The 14,077-nt window shown below is 41.2% G+C and overlaps 1 protein-coding gene across 4 annotated transcripts in view; it reads left to right on the top strand.

Moving 5' to 3' along the window:
• Positions 1-37: 37 nt before the first annotated feature.
• The window catches only part of TTC39B (tetratricopeptide repeat domain 39B), a 78,707-nt gene continuing 64,667 nt past the window's right edge, over positions 38-14,077 (top strand). Inside the window, exon 1 of one of the 4 annotated variants that reach the window (XM_071731822.1) lies at positions 38-210. In XM_071731822.1, the coding sequence (XP_071587923.1) occupies positions 160-210 (51 nt within the window). In that variant the 5' untranslated portion in view covers positions 38-159. Of the gene's footprint in view, positions 211-283; positions 289-10,180; positions 10,296-14,077 lie in introns of those variants that run through there. The other 3 variants (XM_071731823.1, XM_071731825.1, XM_071731824.1) reach the window with 3 other exon arrangements.

Here is a 14,077-nt window from a genome sequence, read left to right on the forward strand (position 1 = left end):
CGGGTGGGGGGGGGGGGCAGGCGGCGAGGCCGGGCCGGGCCGGGCCGAGAGGGGGCGGCCGGGAAGTGCTGGGGGCGGGGACCGCCGCCGGGCAGTAGGGAGCGGGACAGGGCTCGGCAGCAGCAGTCATCCCGGCGCGGCGGGCAGCGCAGCGGGAACATGGCGAGCGTAGGAAACGGCACAGAGGAGTGCGGCGGCGGCGGCGAGGAGGTAACCGGAGGGAGGTGGCGAGAGGTCTCCTGGGGTGCGGGCAGCGGTCGGTCGTCCCCTGCCGGCACGGCGGCGAGGGCGGCGGCCGGGTTCCCTGGGCATCTCGGTCTGCCACCTGCCCCGCGATGGGGCCGGGCGGGCCGGCGGACGGAGGGAGGGACGGACGGAGGGACGGAGGGACGGACTGCCGCTCTGCCGGGTCGGGCCCGGTCACCGGCGGTGCGAAAAACCGCCAGGAGTTGCGGAAAGTTGTCCTGATGGCGGGGTCGCGGTCGGCCCCTTCCCGCACTCATCTCTGTCAGCTTTTCGTTTAGTTTGTTATAATTTTTGAAATTTTTTTTGTTTGGTTTTTTTGTTTGTTTTTTTGTGGTTTTGTTTTTTTTTTAATTACTAATTTTTTGTTTTCCTTTAGCCCTATCTCTGCGTCAGCTCCGCGCTCCTCCGCTGCTCCCTGCGAGTTTGCATTTGCCGCGACTCCTCTCCGGTGCCCGTTCCTCCCGGTGGCGGGCGGGCGGGCGGGCGGGCAGGGGCGCATCTCCCGCGCAGGGCCAGGGCGGCGCGCGGCAGGTGTGCAGGCAGCAGCGCTGCGCGGCAGGACTTAGGGCGCAGCTGCGCGGTGGGTTTGGCTGGGTGGCAGCGACGGGTGGCACGGAAAGCCGCGGTGTCCCGGGGGGATGTCGGTGCCTCCTGCGTGAGCCCCGTGTGTGCGGAGGCTTCCGCAGGCGGGTGGGGCGGGTTTTGTGCCTGGGAAGTGCAATCGGGCGGAACTGTGGTTGATGAAAGATGTGTGACACTGGAGCTTATCATCTCCCCGTCGTTTTGTTCAAGGTCCTTGCGGCAGCCCAGACACAAATGCCTGGAAATGATCGCCTGAACTTTGAGATTGTCTCTTTTTCCTCTCAGTCCAGGAAAAACGCAATAGCGGGATTCATCGGCAGCATCTCGCAGGAGGTGATAGTGAGGGATCTCCCAGACTAGCTTTTGAGAAGGGTGCTACAAAACTGAGGCAGTGTTAGGAGGAGGGTGCTTTTAAACACAGGAGATCGCAGTCCTGGCATGCACACACGGGAACACTGGCTGGATTTCTTTAACTATAGTCTAAAATGAATTATCTTAGCGTTTTGTACATTAAGTGTCTTCTTCAAAAAGATTGGTAAGGGATGCCTCTGGCCGAACTTTGCTGAAGAAAACATATGAATCATACAATTATATAATCGTTGTGTGCTGGGCTTTTTTTTCTTCGTGTGGTTTTTTTGTTGTTTTTCTTTAGCTTTACTAGAATGAATGCTGAAGATAGGCATGGAACTGGAACATTTTTGAGGTGAGGCAGTGTTTCATACAACGGGGCAATTGGCAAATGTGTATATAGGATGTCAGATGCTCTGTAGTTCTGGTGAATATTTGTGTTTTGTATTTGGCAGTTGCAGATGCTGTTCTTGAAGAGATGGTAAACTCCAGTTTGTTCTTTTTCTTTTTTTTGGAAGGTGGAGAGATATGTCTGTATTTTGGAGCAGGCTATGAAACCTGCAACTTACTAAGGTTATAGTTTGGAGAGGATGTGAAATGTTTACATCTCATTGTATACTGGACTGAATCACTGCAAAATTGCAGAGTGATCTCTGCAGAGCTGTGTTGTTTCTGATATAAGGAGTACTACCTGTGAGAACAAGTTATTAACCAACTCTAGTTGTGCTTAGTAAGCACGTAGTCATAATTTGTAATTGTTAAAACAGGTACTTAGCAGCTTAGCTGTAGCCCAACTGCCCTGTGTGAACAATAGGGAAGAATATTCTTCACTGAATTTGCTGATAAGTATCAGTGCTAACAAAGCAAAAGGAAAAGAAGCTGCCATGTAAAAAAGTCAAAACGTGGACTTTGAAGAGGCTTTATTTGAGCACGCAAAAAGTGTGAAATTTTCTCCAGCTGAAAGACCTCTCTCTCCACTGTTTGCAGAGACTAATTCTTGATTCTCTGGAGTCTGAAATAAACCAAGAATTGGTAATGGAACAAGTGTTTGGACTTTTCCTGGTGAGATCCTAGAGTTCAGGAAGAGAGGGCAGATGGTGCTCTGGTCACTGCTTCTGTAACAGAACTTGTCTAGACCACTAAAGTCTGCCTTTACCTACAGGTTCACCACACTCTTTACAAATAAGCTACATGATTTCCTCACTTTATGCGTGAAACAGTTTTTTGTAAGCGTCTTGGCTTTTTTTTTTTTAATTTTTTTTCTTTTTTTAGTGCAAACAGCTTACCTAACATTGAAACAGCAAGAATTGGAGAAACACATGTCCCAAATAATGGACAGCCCATCCTGCAGACAGGCCTGCAAAACAAATTAAAGGCATGGAAGGGAGTGCTCTCTACATCTTGCCTGGGTTATATCCTTTAGTACTATGTAGAAAACCTTGGGTTTACCATATTAGCATCTCATCAGTATATTAAAGTACTACTAGTATACTGAATTACGCACCCATAGGCCAGAAGGAATCCTGCTAAGGAAAAAGCCCTCTATTCTTTGAGCGTGCATAGTGAAATTTTTAAGCACTGTCACTTTAAATGAAAGCAAACAACTAGTTAACTGATAATGTATTCAAGGGACAGAATATCATTAGCAATAAATTTTTTTTCCACATTTCAGCGTAAAAAAGCAGCAGTTGCGTTTTGAGAAGCTGAGCTGGCTTTGCAGAATGCCACGTGGCTCCCTTTTCTGCACAGAAATGGATATTAAAGCAAATATTTCGACTCTGTGTTGATCAGCTTATTGCACACTGGATGATGGGCTCAGCTTGCAGGATAACATTGCTATTAGTTTTGCTCTTCAGAGCTGCATGCGTCTGAATAACATCGTTGACGTGGAACACAGCAGATGGGAACTGCTGCTTCCTGATTGAAGTGTACATGCGTAGTACTATATTAACATAGCTTTTAGTGTAAAATTCTGCTCTGCAGGTAACTGTGAATGCCATTTAATCCCTGAAGCTTTGGTGAACAGTGTATTAAGTTAAACTTTGAAGCAAGAACCCTGCTTCTTAAGTCCAAGCTTAAGATAGCAGGTAGATGCCCACTGCTGTACTCCCTGATGAAAAAAAAATTGTTTTTCCTTTTTATTTATTTATTTCTTAATTTCTTTTTTGAGTTTTGCTCATTGTCTTGCAGCTTTGGCTTGCCAGAAGCCACAACGAGGAAGTGGTATGAAATGTAAATAAGCCTTTTGTATTTTTTCCCCAGTTAATACAACCATAGATGCCCATTGTTTTTTGGGGTTTTTTTTTGTGTGTGTGTGTGGTTTTTGGATTTTTTTCTCCCTCAAGAAAAAAACCCCAAAACAACACTAAAAGGACTTGGAGACTTAAAGCTGAGAGGCTGTATTAATAAGATAATGTTATGGATATGCTCACCTGGGAAAACAAATAGTTATTCAAGTTGTCATTTTTCTGTGCAGTGTTGCGTCCTGGGTGTGCGTGGGGTCATCCTCTACTAGGAAGCAGTTTCCTGGATGCCAGGTGATCAGAGTGAAAGTGCTTACCTGTGGTATGCCAAGTTGTGGACTCAGAACCTGATATGCCATTGGCTCTTAATTGTTATATGACACTGAATTCACCTACTGAGTATTCATGGTAGGAGTCTTTCGGAACAGATTGCAATCTGGGGCAGATATGCTTAACTTTAACTGGCAAAATAGCTTCTACAGAGGCGTCAAGAAAAACTTTAAGCCTTCTCCTCCCCCCTCCACTGCCTAAAGATTACTTAAAATAGTGGGCCAGATCTGCTTCCCATTAAGTTCACTCTGTGCTGCCCTGGTTTTTCAAAGTGTTAAAGCCAGCTTAATTGGTTACTTGGGGATTCCCTATCCATTAAAAAAAACCACAAACCTAACCTTGTCCTTTTGTGCATGTGAGGGTGGTAGCCAGACAGAAAGGATCATCATCAAGAAGCATCTAGATGGTAAAAAAGTGCCTTGTTTGGCCACAGTCAGACCAAGGATTATATGCAGATCTGAAACTGATTTGGTGCCATTGCTGTGGTTAACTTTAAGGCTTGTATTAAGGACAGCTTGGCCAATTCACTAATCTGTGCCTCAGCTCTAAACTAACCAATTAAGGAAAATTTAGGTAATGAGGGTCTGATGAGGCCTGCTGTACTCTCTTGAACTGCTTGTGTAGGGACAAACACTGTATAGGCTGGCTTTATCACCCTGAGCAGTTTATCTTTAGAGCTAATTTAAAAAAGAAAACAGCATTGTCTTTAACACAAAAGCTGTTTAGTACTGGTTAGTACTCTGTCTAAGTTCTCAATCTTTTCATCCACTGCTGCAGCAGCTGTTGCACTTGTGATCAAAGAACTTAGCCCTGTGTTTCTTTCCATCAGGAACTTGGTATAATACTTGTCTTTAAAATAAATTGTAGAACCATGCAGTGCTGGCTGTTCTCTTTCTGGAATTTCTGCTGAGCACTCCTCAGCAGTTATGTTGGGTAGTTCAGTCTGGTAAAAAAGTCTCCATGATGTGAGATGGTGGTAGCTGTGCTGCCCCAGAGATTTTAAAAAGTTGGAAACAAGCCACTGCAGCACCTTTTTCACCCTAAAAAGTGAAGAACATATTGTGAATATAGAGTTGTGAAGGGCAGTAGTCAGGGTACTTCCTCTCATGAAGGATGATTACTTTTAAAACATCGTAATTTGGTTTATATGTTTTTTTCTACTTTGGGAAAGCAGATCTTGCTCAACAGAAGTAACTCTTCTTGTCAGCTTACTGCAAAGGCTCATGCTCTGGCACATAGCTAATCTGTTTTTCTTGTTCTGTTTTGGTCTTTCCTCCTCTTGAAGGACACTTACATCTAAGGTGAGGGGCAAGCTTTTCCATCTGCACAGATGAGAAGAGGACTGCAGGCAAACTAAGTGTGACTAGTAATTTCTTCCATATTAAATAAAATTAGGTTTGTCTCTGCTTTCAAGGTTCTTTATTTTAAATAAAACTTTGTCTTAGCTGTGGGTGTACCTGTTTATAGATTTTATTTTTCCTTGTGACCACCTATTCAAGGTAAGGATGTGTACTCTTAATTTTGTATTACCTATATAGTTCCGAGATGGGTAATTGTTCACATTTTTGCATTTCTTATTTGGCTCATAGGGCTTGCTTCATTCATCTATTTGAGCCCCTTGGTTGACCATGACCCAGTTGGAAAGCCAGATGGATAATAAAACCTGTGGCTTAAATCTTGGTTTCCAAGAGGGGAAAAGAAAATGTACATTATGTTCCAATTAAACTTTCTTATTTAATGCTTACTTTGTTAATCAGTGTGCTTTTCCTCCTCAGAGTGAGGGATACAGGGGATATGGGAAAAGGTGAGATTACTGTGGAAAGCATGAAATGCCTGTTGGAGGCAGAACTAACAGGTAAACTTTGGGGAGAAGTAAGTACACAAGAAGTGAATTTGTTTGTCTGTTACAATTTGCCTTCCCCTTTCTATGTGGTGTTTTGTGTGTTGTTTTTTTTGTTGTTTTTTAGCAGTATGATAGTGATTTTATATACAGGTGGAACAAAGCAGAACATAAAGGAAGAGTCAGCTTTTTTCTTAAGGTTTTGGGGTTTTTTTTGTGTATCAGTGTGGAAAAGCAACAGCTGATATCTTGTAATGAAGACTTTGAGCAGGGGAAGTTGTGGTCCTTATAGGTACATCTGTCTTGGTAATGGCATCTAAAAGCTTGCTGTCCACCATGGGAAGACAATTATACTTCATCTATAAACTTAAAGGGGGATAAACTGCTTCTTAGAGGTCCAGTATATCTGTGTGAGAATGGTGACTTTGTGGAATCATGGTTGTTTCTGCAAATGTGTGTACTTCCTTTGTTTGTATTTTGGTGCCAGTATCCTTGGAAAATCCTCTAGACCTGGTGGGCTTGTTGAAACTACTTAAGGCCAATGACATGGCTTGAATAAAGATTTTTATTGGGCTCCTTTTTGGCAAGGAGATTGCTTGTTGAAAGAGAAGAAATTTAATTGCTGCTTGGCAGACCATGCATTACTTAGCAGCATGGACCAGGATGACTCAACATATGAGTAGGTGGCAAGCATGTATGATCTTATGCCGCCTCTCTTGTTAAGTCAGTCTGCTGTATATTACCTAGGCAAAAGAACTTGCAATAGCAAGGAGAGTTTCAAATAAGTAGTAGGGCTTTTCTCCTCTTTGTTGCCAGTGTGGAAGGTGGCAATAAGGTCATAAATGTTGGTGACAGGCTGGCAGGAGCACAGCCTGCCACCACATCCATATAGTGGGCGGTGATTTTCACATATGGGGTTTCCTCTGGATTTCACCTGAGGGAGCAGAAATGTGTCACTGTTCTCATTTTGAAAAGAGAGCAAAGTCTTGCGCCTAAAGACCTCAGAATCAGCTTTTAGAGGTGGACATGTAGAGGCTCTAACTAGAACACACATCATCAGCAGCACAGGTCTAAGACCCTTGTGCCGTAGGTGGTCTGGTGTCTGCTTAGAGGATGAGAAATATGAGAATTTGTGTGAGTGGTTCTTCAGCTTTTTTGAGCCATCTCAGTTTAAAAAAAAAAACATTTCATCCAAGTCAATAGTAAATATCACAGACCTGTGAATTATGTCCAAACATAGCTGCTAAAATCAAGATCTTCTTGTCAAGCAGATGAAGACCTGCTTGTGTTTGTACTCTGAAGTAAGGAAGCAATTCTGCGTTACCACATAGAATAGCAAGGTAATACCTCAGATAGTAGCAGTGATATTTTTTGTTATGATGTGGTGATTACATCATCTTGTATTCCACTTCTGTCATGCATTCACTGTGCAATAAGAGTAGTACATAACCTTTGCAAACCAGTAGTTTGTTCATTACTCCTTTGATTTCTTCTCATCTCCAAGACCCAGCATCATGCATACACTTGCTCTCCAGATATTCTCTTACTGGAGGATGTACAAGGACAGTCTGTCATCAAAACAGAGATGAGGTTTGAGGAAACCCCTTTCTGAAGACAGTAATTTCTGTCTGGAACCTGTGGGCAGTACTGGTTGTTTGAAGAAGTGTAGTGTTTAGTACATGAATAGTAATGCTTGACTGTAACTAGTAATAGGTGGCCAAAAGTAATAAAAAATACTCCTATTAGCTTTAATTGTGGAAGATGTGACTATAAAGGTGGAATATGTCACACTGGCTTTTATTTTTACCAGGAAATATCATCTAGGAAAACGATGTTTTATCTTGTTTATCTCTCTTAAGACTGCTGATACCTAGTTTAGTAGGGCAGCTAACTAAACTTGCTCTCTGTTGTGTGTTGTTTTTTTCTTTCTGGTTTTGCAGACTTAAAAAGCTTCAAGGGCTGGAGCAAATTACATTTTTAATATTTTAATTTTTAAAAGAGACATTAAAATAGTAACTTGCTCTTAAATGGCAGCTCTAAAGGTAATGTGACAAAACCTGAGCTTGCTGCTGGAAACATTGAGTTGTAGAATTACCACTTGTAGCTTTGGTAAAGAGGCTTTTTAGATGCGGCAAGCTTACACCGATCTTACAGGTTCTTGTAGCTTACCTAGCTAGAAGGTGCTGAATGAACTTGTCAAAAACTGAAGTATTCTACATTCTCTGCAAAACTTTAGCACTTGAGTTTGGGGGGACAATAATTTGTCATGAAAAAAGTTACAGATAATGACTTTGAGAAAGGTCATAGTATGCGATGTGAAACTTAAATGCTTCTTGACTACTTCTTTAATAAATTGTAGTAGAACCAAATACTTTATGAGGTACAGTTTGCTATGGCCAGCCCAGCAAAAAAAAAGTGCTTTGAAAAGTAATTCTGTTGACTGTGTTGGGGGGAAAGGGAAGGGGTGGGGTGTGCGAGACATTTCCATCTAATTATTATTAGCATGCCAATTATAAATTATCATGACTAATACATGATAAATATGGTATATATTTATATATGTATTACATATATATAGCATATATTTATCATGTATTAATCATGCTGATTATTGTATTCTTTGTATTAGGAACTAAACTTTGGAGACAAAGCAGTGTAGCTAAATTTAAGTGTGTGGCTTTGACCAGAGAAGAACTTTAAGTTAAGGCTCAGTGTCTTAGGTGTAGTATTAAGCAATATCTAAATCTGTGCCTTGTCCAGATGGAGAATCTTAGCATGAAAAACATGTGTAACTCTGGAAAATCCAGTTAAACATATCTGCCTGTGTACTGCTACTTGACACCACTGAAGTGGCTGGCTCTGTTAAGCTTTGTTCTACTGAGCTTAAGGAAAGTCTCTTTAAAACCTTGGGAAAGAGAGATTCAGCAGCAGATCAGTGTCTGTGTCTTTTAATGTAATTTGGATTAAAGGGCTACATATGGCTATAGTTCCCTCTGTCAGTGGAAAATACAGGGTAAATCATGGCCAGTCGCTTCTGGAAGAGGAAATGGTTAGTCTAAAACTTTGCCAAAGTGCTGTAGCTACTCATAAATGTCAACTGTGGAAATTCAAGCCATACTGAATAGAACGGATGGCACAAGTTGTGTAGTTAGGTTTCAGAATGAATGTTTCTGAGTAAGTGAACAGCAAAGGAATGTTAGGGTCCAAGTGAAAAAAAAATTATAGTGGGCTGTTTATAAGTCCATTTCACTTCTTTAATGGTGGGAATTTTATCTTCCAGTTAGGCGATATGTTCAGAGTGGAAGCGCAAAGTAAATGCAAATTGTCCCAACTTGGTATTTTTTTGTGAACTGGAAACAAACACAAATTCACACCAATGTCACCAATCTGGTCCGAGGTAGGAGGATCCCTCTGGAATTCATGCTTTGAGTTTCAGGGTTTCGCTTTGGAGGACTCCTAACTGCTTTCTGAATTAGCTCCTGTGAATTTGTTCATTGGAGTCGTAGAAAAACCAAGCTTGCAGCTTTTAGTAGCGAGTGCCTGAGTGAAGGGGAGGAGGTTCTTGTCTAAAAGTAAAAAAGTTACTATAAGCAAAAGTAGTTACTGAAGAGACAGTACAGCTTTATGTCTGTGTTGGCTTGGCCATGTTAATCAGCCAGGTCATTCAGCTTACAGCTGTGTCATCAAGGGTAATTGCACTGGTGCAAGCGAAATAGTAGTAAAAAAAAGAGCATGGGGACAAGAAATAAATATTGTCAAGTGTTCTTGTGTCTCTCCAGTTGAGCAGAGAAGGGAACCCACCTAACATCCCTGAAAGAGCTGACTTTTCCAGTGTTGTTAACTTTATGTGGGTTTTAACCCACATAACTTTCTTGGTGTGTGTGTTGCTTTTATTACAAGGACCAGTGGAATACAGAGTTATAGCTGAGGCTACACCTTTTGATGTAGAGGTGCTTGTCTTCAGAGCTGTCTTCTCAGCTGTCTCTGGCACACTATCCTCTTGTCCTTGCCTGAAGTCAAACATGAAGTTTTGTGTTTGGTCTTTTGTGTTTGTTTTAGGTTTGGTCTGTACTGTAAGGGTAATAAAGCATGCAGTTTCATGCTGGGAAGGTAAACTTCACATGGGTTTTGTGTCTGTGCAGATCACACCTTACAAGTAGCAGCTATTCTTTTTAGATTATGTAGGTGAATTGTGGAAACTACTGACCTTTCATTTTAATACTTGCAGAAATTTGTCTTAATTTTGTCATTTTTAGTTTGAAGTCTTGCCCTTTAGGAAGTGTTTTTTTTTTTGGTGTGGTTTGAAAAAGTAATTAAAGTTGTGAGATTCCAAAAAATTTAACAACTGCCTCTGCAGATTATTTAAAACTTTCTAGTACATAATGACGGTGGGATAGGGTGAAAATGGGTACAGCAATGAGCAGCAATAGGCAGAGGTCAGCTGTGACATAAATAGTTCCCCAGGAGCCTGGGGTGCTTGTCTGGCTTCTTCAGTAGGTAAAAGATAGGTACTCTGTACCTTGTGTAACGGGTTTGGCTCTTCAAGTTTTGTGTCTCTGGGTGCTGACGGGAGGAAGTGATGTGCAGAGGGTCAGTGCTTTAGATTGGACCCTGAGATCATGTGGGATTCCCACAGTCTGAGTCACAGAGCCGGACACTTGCTGCAGCCTGGGCTTGGTGTAGCAGGGGCAATGCTCTGATTTCATGTGAGTATGCAGTGCAAAGCACTAAAAGGGGGCTGTAAACCTTTCAGGAGGAGGAGGAGGGAGTGTGTGTGCATGAGCAGTTGCCAAGGAGCATTGACATACTATAGCTTTACATTTTTTGGTAAAGTGACCCTTTGGTCGGCAGTGACGAATCTGGTAGCAAGTGTATATTTACTCTGTCCTTGTTACTACATCCCAGCCAGAACTTGTGAAGGCTGTGTATTCCTCATGACAGCAGGAGCTGTAACTGCAAGTGTGCCTGGGGGGTGTGTGTGTGTGCAGAACTGCACCTTTTTGACAAGCTTAAGTGCTTAAGTAAATGGTACGACTACTGCCTGGGGAAACGTGTGCTGCCTTCAGTGCACCTGTGTAGTCTGTTTAGTGTCTTTTTCCTGGGTCCTGCAGCTGTCCTGCAATGCTTGAGGAAATAACATGCTCTGCTTGGGGATAGATGGGATGAAGAGTTAAAATAAGATGAGTCTCGACTGGAAGGAAAGCCAAAGACACTTGGCATGTTGACAAAAGTTAAGGGGGACATTAACAGGTTAATTCTTACATGGTGTTAAAGAAATCTGAAGCTGCTTTCACTTGTGGGGTTTTTGTTGCTTGTTTGCTTTTTGTTTTGTTTCTTGGGTTTTTTTTTTTTTTTTGCTTGTTTGTTTTGTTTTGGTTTTTTGTTTGTTTGGTTTTGTAAGGTTTATCCTCATAACCAGGTGAGAACGTGTTCTGCTTGTGCTTTCCTGTCAGTAGCCTAGGAAAAACTAGCACTTGAGCTTATTGCCTGGTTAAGTTAAGATCTGATTCTGCTTAGTCTAGTCTGTGACACTTGGTTTGAATGTGATGCTCTATTTCTGTGCTTAGTGTTTGTCGTGCTTTCCTTCTTATGTGAGGACAACAAACGTGCATAAATCAGCTAATAAATAATTTATATTATACTAGCAATTGAGTTAGTTTGCTGTGTCCTTAAGAGTATGCTTTTCTATTAATGATAAAAATCTGATTGATTGTTTCTAGCAGAGGTGGAAGGTGACCTGTCTCTGTTTTGCATTGGGGGAACAAATTATGCTCTGGATGAATGTAATTGCTTTAATCCTCTATTACAGACACTTCTAACTATGGACAATGTTGGCTTTTAAAGCTCTGCTCTTTTGTTATTACAGTTCATACTGCTGGTGGATCTGAAGATATCCATAGAGGCTTTCAAATTCTGTAATGAGAACATTATTTTTAAATAGCATGGATGGAATTACTTATTGTTCTTTTAAAGGAAATGAACCAGTTAAGAAAAAATAACTTAAATTGCTTTTCACAACAAAATAGAACCTTGTGGTGCTAAATATGCAGCAACTGCTGTTGCATTCTGTACAAATGAGTAACCAGCTGTGTAGTCAAGAGGGTATTTAACCTGAGGAAGACAGGAGTAAAGTTAATATGTAAGATGCTTATATTAATGTCTCTTTCATATTTTTCTTTTTTTATTAGTTACAGACAAAGCTGGCAACAGGTAAAAATGTTTGTTCCCCAGGATGGGATCACCTCTGAGGGGTCTTAATATCAGCAGTTCTAAGGTGGTGCCTCTGTGATGAGACTTCCTTAGGATTCTTGATTGCATTGTAATTGGTGAGCATTTAGAAATGTGGTAGAAGTATCCCTCCAGGGGAACTGTAATTCATAAGAAGAGATGCTTTTGTCTGTATAAGAAATTATTTGAGTCATGTCCTTTAAACTGCTTCCAGTTGTACCAAATATCAGCAACAGTAATAGAACCTGTCTGAAGTATGTGAATGCTCTAAAAACCAGACTCCCTTATGCTGATCATAGACTTCTTTTTTTTTTTTACAGTGGCTTCAGCAGTTCTTATTTTCCTGGTTGGACTAATCTATGTGTGCTTTTGTTTGCTTGTTTGTGTTTATTTAGAAAAATAACATTAACACATTAATGTGCTTTATCAGGTGAGAAAGTCTGGAAGCGTGATGAAGCTGCATTTAAATGAGATCTTTAAAAAGTGTCCTTGTATGAGCTATGAAATTCCTCACAGTAGATAAGACAGCAGTTGTCCTGAAAAAAATTATACTAGATGATTTTGAAAGCCTATAGCCATAGCAGCAAGCATTTTGCCATTGGAATATAGCTGATATATTTTCACCTGTTAAAAGTGATGGCATTTGTTTCTCTCTTACGCACAGGATTTGAGAGAAAATTGGTGCCCAATTCTTTATGACAGCTAAGAATTTTGGAAAGATGGTCTTCAATTCAGAGTAGCGCTCAAGTTGATTCATGGAATTTGCAAAATCAGAATTTTTTTTTTTTTTTAATACAATTTGTAGTGGCATTTTGATGTCCCATGTGGTTTATTAGAAGATTAAACCTTGCCTATCAAGAAATATTCACATTTCTGCATTTCTTGAAGTTTAGGTCTAGTCTTCTTCTCTCTCCTGACACATATTTTGACTGGTGGTTTAAAACCTGTGAAATTGTCTTTATTAATAAACCTTCTCAGCATTAGATAGTTCTTCTTAATGCTTTAGTACCCAGTTCTTTAGCACCCTGTTCCTGAGTACTGGTTGGTTGTTTTGTTTTGGTTTTTTTTTTCTGTCTCTGGTGTTGGTCAGTGAGGTCAGCAGCTCAGCTCAGTTGCAGAGAACAGCACTCCCACTAAAAAGTATTTGTTTGATTTGTTTGAATAGAGTAGTCAGGCATTGGAATGGGCTGCTCAGGGAGGTGGTGGAGTTACCATCCCTGGAAGTATTTAAAAAAACTGTAGATGTGGCCCTTTAGGACATGCTTTAGTGGGCATGGTCTTTTTTTCTGGGTTGGTGGTAGAATGTGGTGATCTTAGAGGTGTTTTCTAGTGGTGACAATTCTGTGATTTATTTTAAGTGTCCTACTGTAACATACTGTATAAAGCAGCCTAGATGAAAACTGTCAGGTTTTGCCTCATCAGGAACTTTGAAATATGGGAATGAAGGTGGAAAGGTTAATTGAGGCTGATGAACAGATATACCCTAGTGGAGGAAGAATTAGGAGTCTTCAGCTCCAAAAAGAACACAGATATGTTATAGTGTGGTGCTTGTAAAATGCATCCTCCAGCTGTGGTGTTCTCTTCTCTTCCTTGCAACTGTGACTTTATTAGGTTAGTTATATTGGTGCAAATGAGTGCAAGAGGGCATCTTGCCTCTGGAGGCAGTAGGGTCATATCTCTTGAAGCAATAACATTTTTTTAGCAGCAAACTGTCTACTGATTCTTTGTTTAGTCGGTACTGTGGCTTCTGTGAAGGTAAGCCAGCTACAGAAAGTTAAACTTATTGGTAGATGGCTGGTTCTGAACTACGATGGGTGAAATGTCACTAGCTGTGAATAATTAACTTTGCCAGAATTGATAAAGACCAAGCTTCTTGACCTGAGTCACACAGCAGTTAGTGACTTTCAAGTTTCTCATGCCTTGGCTGGATTCTGGCAAGTTAGGAGAGTGAACACTTTGATGCCTCTACCCTAACACCTTACTTTCAGTTCGTGTCTGGAGGCACGCTCTGCTTGTTTCTCCGAAACCTCTCATTGTGTCTTTACCTCCTGTAGTAGATGAACAAAAATAATTAACTGAATAATCTATTTTGAAGCTGGTGTAAGTTTGCTAAATATTTATTGCTGGAAGCTGGAATGTCTTCACCAGAATTGTCTTTCAACAGCAGTAACTCATCCATGCTGTGTCCACTGTCCTGGAAAATACAGACATGACTAGTACTTACTGTTTATGAAAAACTAGGTCTAGAAAGAGTCCTAGC

This window comes from Heliangelus exortis, chromosome Z (genome assembly GCF_036169615.1).
Source record: "Heliangelus exortis chromosome Z, bHelExo1.hap1, whole genome shotgun sequence".
NCBI classification, from domain to species: domain Eukaryota; kingdom Metazoa; phylum Chordata; class Aves; order Apodiformes; family Trochilidae; genus Heliangelus; species Heliangelus exortis.